Here is a 14,296-nt window from a genome sequence, read left to right on the forward strand (position 1 = left end):
AGCTGTTTGAAGACATCAGAGGAGCAACCATGGCAGCCTGGACTGAGTCCAAGACCCCAAAGGAATTTGGATGGGTATATTCCTGCAGCTATTTTCCCTCAGGGCATTTGCTGATTTGTGACACAGGGTGGCCTGAAAGAGAAGTTTAAAACTTGCAGCAGTCTCACTGTGTTGAAGAGACAAAATCGGATTCCAGGGTTATCAAGCAGCCACAATTTAAGATGCCAAACTCTCAGAGAAAAATGGACAGCAGAAATAAATCTCCAAAAACTGAGCCCTACATTCTATGCACAATTTCCCTTTAAGGCATTTGCACATTAAGGAACAAAGAAGCTGTTAAAGAGGTTAAAATGTTAAGTCAAGATTTTGGCAATTTCACTCTTCAAGGGGAGACAAAAATCTGGAGTTTAGAGTCCATCAAGGAGAAGTCCTGGTAAATGCTAGTGAAGTAATGGCAAACTGAAAAGAGAACAGCCTTGTCTGTTTCAAGGAAATCTGTCCATGATATCTGCCTGCTGGAAGAAAGTGAACTCCTTCCTAAAATATAGTATCAGCCACAGCCACAGCCACTACAATTAGGGTGGTGGTTACAATGTACAAGGTAGGTTCACAATATTTTTACAGTTGATTACAGAGCATGATCTAAAGTATAGTCAGTTCATTCTTTTCCCCCTAAATTGGTAATATTCCAAATGCCCATCAACAATAAAACGAAAAGTGTGGTATATTCACACAATAACACAAAGCAATGAAAAAGAAACTAGTTTTACACAACATGGTTGAAATCACAGCCAGACCCCAGATAATGCACTGTCTGAATCACACTAGACTGCCTGTTGCAATTATAAACAGACCTCAGTTCTGCAAGACTTCAGCATCAGCCTCATTGTCTCACCTTCTACCACTATGGTAGCCTTCATTCTTGGTAACTTCAATTTTCCATTTCTACAATCACTCTATACCTACTCCATCCATCAGCTGAGTTAAAACATACACACACATCCTTGTGTCTACATTACAGCAAGAAAAACTCCTTATCTTTGTTCATGCCTGAGGGATGCCACCTACTGATTTCTACACTAGCAATAATTCCAAATGCTACATATCAATTATTTCTTTCGTAAGAATTCTTCATTTTAACACAATGGACAAACTTCATTAAAGTGACTACTTTCCTGAGGAACTTCATTTGGCCTATTTTCCTTTGTAACTGAAGTAGAGTTGATAAACAATATTATGTTAGTTTCGGTGTATAACATAGTGATTCAACATTTAAATACATTACAAAATGACCACCACAGTAAGTCTGTTAATCCAGAGGGCCTATTTTCTTACCTTAACCGGAGAACGTGTCATCATCTCCCCAGATCCTCTAGGGAATATTCGTGCTTGAGCAATCATTTCCAACACACTAGTTTTTCCAGCACTTTGATCTCCAACCACAACAACCTTAAGACAAAATAAATACCACATATTCATATTTTTTGATACCAACTTAAATTTAATAGATTTGGAATGCTGCTGAGAATTTTTAGTCTTAAAAATTATCCACAATTAAATGATTTCCAAATATCATCCAGAAAAAAATGATGGTTCATACATGGATGTGTACTAAAAATATAAACAGCAAAACATTAACTGGATCCATTATTTACAGCCAAATTTTTATTAAAGACTTATGCTAATTTAAACCACTAGTTTTAAAACCACATTAACACTAATATTCCACAAATCTTTTCCATAGCTAGTTTACTCTTTACAAAGACATTTTCAATTCTATAAGGTTAAATTTCACTCATGTACCTAATCTTATCCACCATTCAGGTATTTTAATATCATGGATATCATGAATACATAATGCCAAATATCTTAAAGTCTTACTTTATTATGCATAAATATAAGTAAACCAATGGACCAAAATAAAGAGTCAAACAATATTCAATGCTTAGGGCATCACCTAGAACACATGAATATTATACAGAAAATTTTATGTCTTTGTCTATACATATGTGTATGTATTATGTATGTAACTTTTAAAAAAACTACAGTGCTTTTTTGCTAATGGGCAAGTTCACTGTGTACTAATTTTTCACTTACCCTTGGCAGATGATCTTGTGTATTATAACTGGCATCATAATCGGACAGAACATCAAGAACTTCAGAGTACATGTCAATCAAAGATTTCTATAAAATTCAAAACATTAATAATATAATATAGTGAAAACATTTTTTAAAAACCACAGATGTGGTTGAGGAATGATTGAACATATGCACAGGCCTGGGAAAAAGGTTACTATCAAGCATTTAATAATTAAAGGTAAGTTTTAATGCCAAAGTAGGAACAAAATGAGGGTCTACACTTCCTTTCATCTCTCAACACCTAGAAATAATTAAAAGGAAAGCAACTGTTATCCCTTCCACCTAAAAATAAACAAAAAACTTTTCGAATTTTCATTGCCATTTCATTTTATGAGAGAAAATACAATTTCTCAGTGTTAACATATACAATTCTCAATATATATTAACACTTGGATGTGGTTTTTCCCAACTGCCATGTGTTGACTTATAAATAAAGTCATGCTATTTATTTGTTTTATGCAGTCGTAATTTGGAGTCAGAACTATTAATACATGTTGGTTAAACCAGGGCTATATATCTTTGGACCTTGGCTACAAAATGAATGTGCCATGATTTATTGCAGTTTTGCTACGTACAAATTCTGTTTACTTATATGACATTTAAGTTAAAAGAATTACTTCAATTTCATTTAGCACATAAAGGTTGGTTTAGTGGGGAATAATAAGATTTAATTAACTGATAATGGTAATTACCAATGTGCTGATAACAATACCAGCATGCTTTTTCAAAAATACTTTAAAATGTCTAAGGAACCTTCCAGAAGAAAACATTAACTATTGTAAAACTGGAGAAAGTGGCCTCTTCACTGAGTGGCAATACAAGTAAGGCAATGAAAATAAGACATGTAACTTTCTATCAACTTACATTGCTGGTTTTACAGCTGTATAAATTAAGTAAACCTAGAGATAAACTAAATATTATAGAATAAACTGATTCACAAGAAACTAAATATTTCAGAAAAAATAAACTGATTCACAAGAAATGACTCTTGAAAGTATGAAAATTTATGGATATAGTATAAAATAAATGTTTGGAGATTATAATTTGTGAAAAGTCTTAACATAGGAAGAGACCTCCTTATCCCCTAAGCATATCAGGTTAGAAAGAAAAGGATGATAGAACCCTTTGCAGTTCCTTAAAAACCGGTATTGATCAACACACAATGTGAAGTGGTAAAGTTCTGAGAGCGAAAAAATTAAGACAAACTTAAAGTACCTTAAGCTTTCTATGATGGATGCCTTTGTCATCTTTCTGTAATACTAATTTTCTCAATTCTTTGTTCTCCTTTTCTAGCCGTTCCAAGATTCTCTGGTACTTTAACTGCAACAAAATAATACACATAACTTTATAAGAAAGAGATGGGTTAAAAAATAACATTAAGTGTAAATTAAAATCTTCCAAGATCCTGAAGCAATATCTCCTGCCTACTTAAAATGAATTATTTCATTTAAAAGTCATCTATGAAAATGTTTAACAAATAAATTATGAATATTATCTCAAACAATGAACTTCATTATAGTTTTCTATTTCAATTGGCATTTTGTTTGGAAAAGTCTTTGCTGTTTACGTTGAAGAAATTATTAAAAATACTGAAAACGAAAGGAGTTGAAGAAGGAAGTTCTTAAGTATACTCTATGAAGCAATATTTCCTATTACAACAAAATTTTAAGTCTTCATTAAAGGGACATTTGACAAAAATTCAAACTCTTCCCATCCCCCATTATTATTTTATAAAAATGATACAAAATAAAAAAAACTAACAGTACCTGACCATGCAGTATGTGACAGGCCCTCTACTGACTGTTTCACCTGCATTAACTCCCGTTAAGCCTTCAAGTGAGGCAAAGGTTATACAGATTAGGAATCAGAGGTCAGAGATGCTTGGTAGCCTATCTAAGGTCACAGAGTTTTGAATACAGGTCTGAGTTGAGGGGTCAAACTCTTCCAAGTTTTGGTAAGTTTCTGTGGCCAGAAATTACACATTAATTTTTAAAATATTGATATAAGAACAATTTAAAGAAAACTAATACATTTAGACAGGTTTTTTTGTCAAAGTAGATGCTTGGCTACACAATGTTCTTCTCAAATAAATGTGATCCTTTTCTAATTGGCCTTCTCTGTTTGTACACTATTATTTCTTCTCTAAACATTAACAATGTTCAGAAAACTATTAAGAATTACTCTTTCCTATAACCAACTGGATGTTTATGCCCAACTTACAATAACATGACTCTTATAATGGAAAATATTTCTTAGAAAATATGTTAGGTTGTTATAATCTTCCAAGCATACAGTAAATAACAAGAGATCATGGCTCTATCCTCAGAGAATGTCCAGCTTTAGCCAAATTAAAGAAAATATTATGTAATTGAACAATATAGTATGAGACAGGTAGAACTACAGGCTAGATTCTATTATAAATGTATTTTACAGAATTTGTTCATCTATCTGTAGTAATAGTATATATAACAAAATACTGGTAGTTATCTAAGAATTAGATCTGTGCTGTCTAATATGGATGGTAGCCACTAGCCACATGCAGGTACTGAGCACTTGAAATGTGGCTAGTCTGAATGGAGATGAGTTAAGTATAAAATACACACCAGATTTCTATAATTCAGTAAAAATACATAAACACCACATGAATATTTTTTATACTAATTAGATGTTTAAATGATATTATTTTAGATCTGCTGGGTTAAATTTATTATTAACATCAAAATTCTATCTATTTCTTTTCAGCCTTATTTTAATGTAAAAATTTTAAAGTACATGGCTTGCATTATATTTCTACTGGACACTACTGATATAGATAACGCTATTATTACATCATGAACTCTCCATCGAGTGTTTGTGTCAATGCCTAGCAGCTGACAACAACTGTACAAATTGAAGGGTTGATATCAATAGGTATATACAGGGGTGGTAGGATTTCCACTGGCTCACTTCTTGGTAAATATGGAGTCAATTATGGGGTCTACATTTTCTGGGGCTGGAAACACTCTTTAGTACAGGTGCCAATCTGCAGTCTTCCTACAGAGATGTGCTGCTGGGTCATCCTGCAAAGACGTCTAGACCAGTAATTCTCAAACTTAAGAATTCATCAGAATCACTTGAGGGTTTTTAAGAACAAAGATTGCTCAGTTCTACACCCAGAGCTTCCCACTCAGTGCAGATGGGATGGGACCAATAATCTGCATTTCCAACAAGTTCCCAAAGGACATAACTGATGCTAATGCTGCAGAGACCACATTCTGAGGCCAATGATTCTTAATCCCTGGCTGCAGATTGTAATCACCTGGCTGGGAAGCCATAACAAATATATACAGTGCTGCTCAGAGCACATGCAATTCTAACGTATAGTCAAGTGTAAGAATAATGCACAGATATTAAGAAAACCTGGGACTCAAAATATACTAGTTCCTAATTTCATCTAGATTGTCCTTGTTGTATTTTTTTCCCCTAAAAAGAGAGAGCCAATAAGTCTTTTAAACTTATTCTTAATTACTGCATATCATTGTATCTACATAGAATAACTAAAGATAGAGTGGGTGATAGGGCAATTTTTCACTAGACTGTTACCTACTCAATTACACTGCACAGAACAAGTCTTTAATGATAATTGTTATCATCAATTATAAGAGAATAGCTTTTCATAGTAGTGTTATAAATACCTTTGGAAAGGTTATTATCTGATTGGCTTTGGGCTTCAGAGAAGAACTGTGGTAAACTCAACTCCAATTTCTTTAACTGTTACTTAATTAGCCTATCAATGTAAAATTGCAAGCTTAGATTTATATAAGGACAGGTCACTTTCTCCAGTTTTTGCTGTAGTTTTTCTTTAAAATTAGAAGCATAAGATTCACTAAAAAATAGGTTTTTACACATAAATTAGTTAATTAAACTTATCAAGTTCCTTCATTATTCCTTATTTCTCAATTAGTTTTTGCATTTTGGGGGGCATCTACTTATAATAATAAGGTTCTATCATTAAACCACTCTAAATTTTGCTTTGTTAAAAAGATAAATTTCCATATCACCAAACTTAGAGTATAAGAAAAACTTTCTGGTTCTTTTCACTCATCAGAATTACCTGGGTATGCAGAAGCTCTTCTTGAAGTTGGTCTATTTTCTCTTTGTCTGACACCTAAATGTTTAAAATAAATAATTTTATTTGAGTAGAATTAGGTTTATATAGAATATACAGTAAGTTAATGTTTTTAAAAAAGCATTTTTAAGAGTGAAAACTACTGGCTTTATATGGATATTTAATCAAAGCAAATTTTAAATCAAATGCTTATTTAAGTAAAAAAATCTTATTCATCAATTAAAAAAAGCTCATCAAAATTTTATATTAAGTGAAAACATTGAAAAGAAACCATCTTCCTACTGCCATTCTAGTCATATATGGCTGGCTTGTTAGAAAAATAAGAAAGCAACACATATGGTTACTATATTCTTGATAGGTTATTTTGTACTCAAGCACAGGGACTTGGATGCTTGGAGAAATAAGGCAATGATATCCTTACAGAAATGTTTCGGGAAGTCAGACACATGTTATCATTTACAGCTACTGAAAAGTTCATTGGTCATAGTGTATCTTTAAGCAAACACTATCCATTTCTATTCTGTAAGTAGGAAAGTGTTTAATAAATGCAAAGAACAACTTGCATTTTCAGAGCTTTAAGTGGAGCCAGATGCTTGTTTTTAAATTCAGTTCCAATGCAAGATCTGCTAACCCATAAAAAAAAAAAAAAAACCCATAAAGCGAGTGCATCAGGAGCAATGAAGTTGAGTAAAGCAACTAAAATTGATTTGAACATAAAACAAAAGTAGGATAAAATCCACAGGTATTGGGGAAACTACTCCAAATTGTTATTAATGCTAATAGTTCTAAGATAAAATATTCAAAACAACAAAAAACTTTATTCTATAACAGGCTTTAAAGTAGTCACAATTCCAAATATAAAACACAATAATCAACTGTAATTAAAATGATGTCATTTATGACAAATACATGTAACTGTACTTTGACTCCTTGGTGAGATGCCGAAGTTGCCATTCTCAGTCTTTCAAAATAATTATCTAATTTCTGACACTCAAAATTTTTAGAGATGATTTTATTCCATAGGAGACAAAAATCAAGTTAAAATTCATGTAAATCTTTATTCATCTTTATTCATTGGCTATTTAAGCAGTCAAGACATCATGGTAGCAAATATATATGAAAACATTCTAAATGATTTGCTTATTGAGGTAGACGTTAATAACTCTTATCCATGCAATAAAGTTATTTTGAGATTTTAATTCCTACTTCCAAATAATTTATCAAAATTTCCCTCAAAATTCTTTTAAATAAAAATGACAATACTTGCTAGAAATGATAGGTATGTATCATTTTTTCCTAAAAAGTCTATGTCTAAAAATTCTAAATTTGATTTGGTAATTAGAAAAACAATAATATAAAACAAACTTTGCCAGAGACTTGTGGATAGAAGTGTTTTTCATTTGACTATGTGTTTGTGTAAAATGGACAAGAATTATTAATCGTCTCCTAAAATGTGAGGAAACAAGCACGTTGGGGAGGAGCCCACAACCCAAAGAACAAAATTTTAAAGGCCAATGAAGAAATATATAATTCCATATTTTGACCATATGGCATGCCATCATACTGTAATAGTATGGTCATAAAAATTCTGTTATGCAGATTATATTCCCAATTCATTTTGAAAGTTTCTCTGATTTACTCTGTTCTGTTAACTATTCATCCAACTGCAGTTAAATTAGTATGAAAAGTATAAACAATATTAGTGTAAACTGTTTCAGTTTTAGATGTGAATATTTAATGATTTCATGCAATATATCCTAAATTACAGTAGAAAATCCGACATTTCTCTATATCTGGGGCAGTAATTAAGAAACTAATACAATTACACAAAGTTAGAATGTTTACTATAAGCCAAGGACTATAAAAGGTTACCTTGATAATTTGGTAAAATAAAAAGGATATATAAAGAGTTAAAATGATATAAGGTTATTAGAACATTACAAATACAATCTTTATGCTAATATTAGTATTTAGTAACAATGACTGTTAAGATTTTCATAAATTTGGATTTTCAGGAATATTTAAATTTATCATGTGCCCTTCTGGCACGACTGTTAGGAACAACTCACGCACAGTTTTACCAATACACTTCCTATCTGCTTAGTTTAATGTTAAATTAAAAGATTAATGTTGTTATATAAAAGACAGGTGATGGTGGAATCAAGAATTAGACCTAATATTTTCTAGGAAACAAAATCAAAACATTTAGGTTCACAAAATAAATATTAAAGATTAATGATAAGACACTTTTACATATTTTCTTAAGAGAATACTACATGCTATTCTTAGTCTATCATTTATTTGAGGTCTTAACTAGCAACCTGGGTATATTTTATTTTGATGCACTTTACTGGTAAAATTCAGCTACTTACAGTAAATTCTTGTCCTGCTGTTTAATATATTTAGTTTTCATTATGAAATTAATTTAAAACTCACCCTGACAGAAATGGGTATCAATAGTCTTGAAACCAGAGCTTTTCTACAATTCCAGGGCTGTAAAATTGATGGAGAAAGAGCGGAACCCTCTGCAGAAACAAGCTAAAGCTGAAAGAGAAAAACCTTTACTAGCTCCTCACAAAAACAAGCCTGATTTTTAAATTTTAAATATTTCTTCCTACTAAGCAATTGTGGACATTCTGAAATACAGAAATGCATAAGACTCATAAAAATTTTTATGTATGTGTACATATTCACAGGAGGCAAACCTATCAATGGCAGTCTTAATCTACTGTCTCTGCATGAGCTCCTTTGCTCAGATGATACAGGGTAAATCTATTAGCTGCTACTAATAAGATATAAATAATGAAGGCCTACTTATATTTTCAAGGTGTAATAAGAAATAATGATCAAAAAGCAACAAAAAGTAGCTGTGGCTTTGTACCTCAAGCAAACCTCAAATGCTTGGAATGATAAAAATCTCATCAAATTAGGATTTTGGTCATTATAATGTAGGGCTGAAAAGTCATCTGTGTACTAACTATAGGGGGAACAAAGGGGAAGATACAGTAAGGAAACCATCTTTAAGGACAGTAAAAGGAATGATATTATTATAGAGGAGCATAAATTGTTTTTAGTCTCATTTACTTTCACACAAGGTAACTGCAAAGTGGGCAGAAGCCCTGTTTCGTGCTCTACTTAGTATGCCTTAATAAACAAAACAGATGGAGGTATAGTCCTGCCAGTAGCTCTTTTACAAATGTGTAAAGTGAGGAATAAAAGGGTTACATGGATAATCCAATAAATATTAGGAATAGGAAGGATAACCCTAAGCCTGAAAAAAGGCTAGTGAAGTAGGCCCCAAATGAACATTAACCCTTGGCAGTGTAGAAAATAAACAATATTCACTATTGATATTGCTTAAATCATCAGATTCAGTAACACATCAATAATCTTAAACTGTATCTCAGAATCTTAAAATAGCAGATCTATAGGACTCATTGCAAATTATTTTACCATTAGGAAAAAAACAAGAACTACTAGTAACTAGAGCTATATTCATCATCCTAACTAACATACCAAAACACAGTAGCTCCCTCCCCTTCTTTCTGTAACAAAGCTAAGGAACGGAGGGCTTAGCCTAAGCATCCAACTTGTTACAATATTTAAATGGTACTCTCAACAGCATGAGGAACAGAGAATGTTAAAGCACCATTTAAAGTAAGCCCTCCCTTGGGACTTCCCTGGTGGCACAGTGGTTAAGAATCCGCCTGCCAATGCAGGGGACACAGGTTCAATCCCTGGTCTGGGAGGATTCCACATGCTGCGGAGCAACTAAGTCCGTGTGCCACAACTACTAAGCCTGCTCTCTAGAGCCTGTGAGCCACAACTACTGAGCCCACGCGCCACAACTACTGAAGCCTGCGCACCCTAGAGCCCGCACACCACAACTACTGAGCCCACGCACCGCAACTACTGAAGCCCATGCACTCTAGGGCCCGGGTGCTGCAACTACTGAGCCCGCGCACATAGAGCCTGTACTCCGCAACAGGAGAAGCCACTGCAATGAGAAGCCTGCACACCGCAATGAAGAGTAGCCTCCACTCACCACAACTAGAGAAAACCCACGCACAGCAATGAAGACCCAACGCAGCCAAAAAAAAAATAGTAAGTCCTCCCTTGGTTTAACACAAGTAGGAAAATAACTTGTTTTCTATTTCTACCTATGTTATTCATTCACTGAAAGCTAAACAACATATAGGAGTTGATTCCACAGCCATGGAATTGAGAAAAGCCAGGTAGTGATACTGAAAAAATAAATGAAACTATGATGAGTATTCTCAAGTATTAACCACCACCAAATGCGACAGGGTTAGCCAGCAGAATTATTGCACTAATTATCTATAATATTGGTTGATTTCAATATCAGAACCTACAGGAAGCTAATTATATGACTGAATCTTTTTTCCTGAATAAGATTTGCACCTAACTCCAAAACTTTTCTTATCTAATATATGTAACACAAATAGCTGATTTCAAGATCTTAGAGTATAATTTTTAAATCATTACATACAGTTCATTTGACTCTAGTCTCTTTAGAACATTAACCTTGGGATCTATACCATAGGATCATCTAACAGCCAAAAGTATATCTTTAAGGATTCCTTGGTTGCACCTATAACCAAACATTTGTATACTGTTATGCTGAGTTTTATCAGAATCTGTGTTTTATTGACCAGAATTGTATCAAATTTCCAATGTTCAATCCTTCAGTGGACAAGGTGAAAATTTGTGCTGACTTTATTAATAAATGTGGAAAGTCTTTATACAAATTTATCAAAGTATCTAAGAATAACTTTGCCCCAAAGTTAAGTCAAAATAGTTTCCTTCTGTAAGAAATAAGAATTCTCTGTTGATTCATTTTAACTAAAACAAATACATTTCATTCTTTAATTTAACATGGTCATTCACAGTAACCCTTTTCATTTTACAAATGAAAACTTGGAGAATAGACAAGTTGGATACAAATTTAAGGTGACTCAATAACTGGACCAGGGAAACTACAATTCATAATTCTTATCTAAGTACAAATCCATGAACCCTCACAGATAATCTAATTTTCAGAAAATAAATTCCTATGTTTAATATTTTGGATTTACCTACTCTAGGAAAATTGCATCTCTCTTTTATCTTTCATATTTTTACTTTGTCAAAAATAATTTCTCATAATTGGAGTCCATGAATGGATTAAGGTGACATGATCCTGGTAGAAACGGCTGATTAGTGTGAACATATCAGTAGCCCCCTTAAACCATCCATCACCTTGCGCTTCTGTTGGGCATGGCTCGTGCTATATTGGCCTGCGGCTCTGCGTGCTTCCTCTTCATGCTCTTGAATTTGCTGTTGTAAGAGAATGAGCTCACCAAGCAGACCCTGCCATGAGTTTACAACGAGGAGAAGAGGAAAATTGGGGAGGAGAACAATGTTAAACCAAAGGGCACAAGAAAGGAACAGATGTAAGTCAGAGAGGAACGGATAGCTTATAACAAAAATGGAAACTCAGTTATGCACCTTTAGAGCCACAATATAACTGGGTTCTGTACTACATTTCCATTTTTCTCCTCAGTAAAATTATGTCTCAGAAATATAAAACAGCATAGTTTAATAAGTGAAAAGGAAAATGTAATAAGTGACTGTTTGCTGAATAAAACGAGCCAGATATATAATATCAACATACAATAAAACCGAGACTAACTGGAATGCTCAAGGAAGGTGGCACTATAGTTAACTAAATGTCCTAGTAACAGAAAAATTGAGAAAACAAATACTTCAACCCTTATTTTTGAATTGCCAATACGAACTAGTGTATGCTCCTGACTTGATACATATGGGGGAAAAAACAAAACTGATTTTTGAACAGTGTTGATTTCAAAGGTCTGAATCTTCTAATTCTCAACCATAAGTTTCATAAGACTAAATGGAGAATACATAATAGCTTAATCACTTATTATTATTCTTCAGTTTTCCTTGACATCTGATGTCTTCAATTAAAGACCCCTCAAGGGACTTCCCTGGAGGTCCAGTGGTTAAAACTCCAAGCTCCCACTGCAGGGGGCGTGGGTTTGACCCCTGGTCTGGGAACTAAGATCCCACATGCCACGTGGCATGGCCAAAAAGTAAATAAATAAAGATCCTTCAAAACGTAGTTTCGAGCATCAAGTTAATCAAGGTTTTACATGAATTCATAATTTTACATGTCTACGCACAGAATCTTACTTGATTAAAATTTAAGGGTTTTTTTTTTTTTTGCAAATTAAAAAATAATTTTTTGAGGTACTGTTTTAGCTTTATACAACATCAAATAAGTAGTCTGACTGAATTTTCGCTTTTTATGAGCTGTTTTGACATTAATTAAAAATGGCCTCTGAGAATATAACCAAGGATATATCAATTACTAAAGCACAAGTTCAATAAAATAACATAATTAAGATATGGAGATAATATAGTTACTATGAAAATAAAAATAAAACAAAACCCAGTTTGGACCTATGCACAAAATAATCATCATTTCTATGTTTAAAATTCATTCCATTTAATAATCATGAAATGTTCATCTGATATAATATATTCACTTGTGACATGAAACTAAAATACATGTCATTTTCTGTACAGTGTTTTTAATTGCTGTCTATTAGATAATCAACCTCAAGAAATGTAGGAGAAAAAACAACTAGGAATTGACAATGTCAGGAACCTTATATTTTCTCAGTTAGAAACCCTAAAAAGGCAAAGTTCCAATGAATGAGGTCACTCTTTAACTTGCACAAGAATAGTTTACCTGGGAGAACAATTTTTACCAAGTTGTAAAAATTATTATAAAAAGAATTAGGAAAACTAATACTCATTAAAATAATCTAAATTAGGAGTTTCAAATAGCTTCACAGCTTTACAAAATAACTGCCAAAAATATTTTATTTTGTATAGTACAATTATAAAGTTTCTTAAAATGAAATATTGGTTAACATTACATTCAAATTTTAATTAGTAGACTCACCTGGAGGTTTAATAACTTAGTTTATATAATCCAAAGATTTATATAAATAAAAAAGTTTACCGGAAAAGAAATAAATACAAATAGAAAAGCTGTATTACAGTAAAGCACTTTAAATTAAGGGAAATATTTGTAAACAATTAGGGGGATTTTTATTTTGTTTGATTCTTAGTTTTAATACATTAAGTTATACCAACATAATGAAACTGGTTGACTTACTATATAAATCAAAGGATGAAACTAGTTGATATTTCTTCATGAAAAGTAAGAGAACATCAAAGTGGCAAGTAACATAACTGAAATGTCAACATTTGTTTCCAAATTCAATAGTACAAAATATATTTATAAAAATCTGTGGTTATCTTTTAAATAAATACTTTTATGGTCATTGATAAATCTATCAAAGAAATGCAATGCCAACTCACTACCCTCATCATTCCCATAATTTTTTATGTCCTTTTTTTTCATTTTTTTATCACTGCCTTTCATCAAGCAGAAAGAAAAGTAATCCAACTCATTTTTATACATTTAGTCATTTATCATAATCACTTCTTCTCCTCATCCAAGTGTTTAGACTTCTCAGAACAGTTCCCTTTTAAAGAAGGCTTCCCATGTTGGCTTACACATTAGTGTACCTGTGCTTTAATTAACATAACATCCAGTAGTATAAGTTATAAAATGCCAAAGCAGTGAGAAAATATTCCACATTTCTTAACTGTGCTGGTCTATCAGGCACAGGATTCTTGTTTATTCATAGCTTAAACACCCCTCTTCATCCACTGCTTATATGTACATAAAAATTGTATGGTAAATATCTAATATCTATTACAAGAAAAACACCCTCTCTTTCTAGTGACACCTCACTTTCCTTCCATGTCTGTTACTGAAGCACTTTTATGTGAAGGTAGTTGAAATTAACTGTTACCTCCTGAAAAAAGTAGGAAGAAAACAAGAATTAGACACAGAAAAAGCTATATACACTATACTAAAAAAGGTTACCTTTATCCAATTTTAGGCATCAAATCTCACCCTAAGCACAGCTGGATTAGCTTTTAAAGCTA

At 32.6% G+C, this 14,296-nt stretch overlaps 1 protein-coding gene across 5 annotated transcripts in view; it reads right to left on the minus strand.

Moving 5' to 3' along the window:
- The window catches only part of OPA1 (OPA1 mitochondrial dynamin like GTPase), a 95,201-nt gene that overhangs the window by 64,703 nt on the left and 16,202 nt on the right, over window positions 1–14,296 (minus strand). For 3 of the 5 annotated variants that reach the window (XM_082393158.1, XM_082393159.1, XM_082393157.1), the window contains 5 exons: window positions 11,507–11,617; window positions 6,233–6,286; window positions 3,355–3,459; window positions 2,098–2,184; window positions 1,336–1,449 (listed from right to left, as the gene is read on the minus strand). In XM_082393158.1, the coding sequence (XP_082249284.1) occupies window positions 1,336–1,449; window positions 2,098–2,184; window positions 3,355–3,459; window positions 6,233–6,286; window positions 11,507–11,617 (471 nt within the window). The remainder of the gene's footprint in view (window positions 1–1,335; window positions 1,450–2,097; window positions 2,185–3,354; window positions 3,460–6,232; window positions 6,287–11,506; window positions 11,618–14,296) is intronic. The other 2 variants (XM_082393161.1, XM_082393160.1) reach the window with 1 other exon arrangement.

This window comes from Balaenoptera borealis, assembly GCF_965194805.1.
Source record: "Balaenoptera borealis genome assembly, chromosome: 5".
Classification (NCBI taxonomy): Eukaryota; Metazoa; Chordata; class Mammalia; order Artiodactyla; family Balaenopteridae; genus Balaenoptera; species Balaenoptera borealis.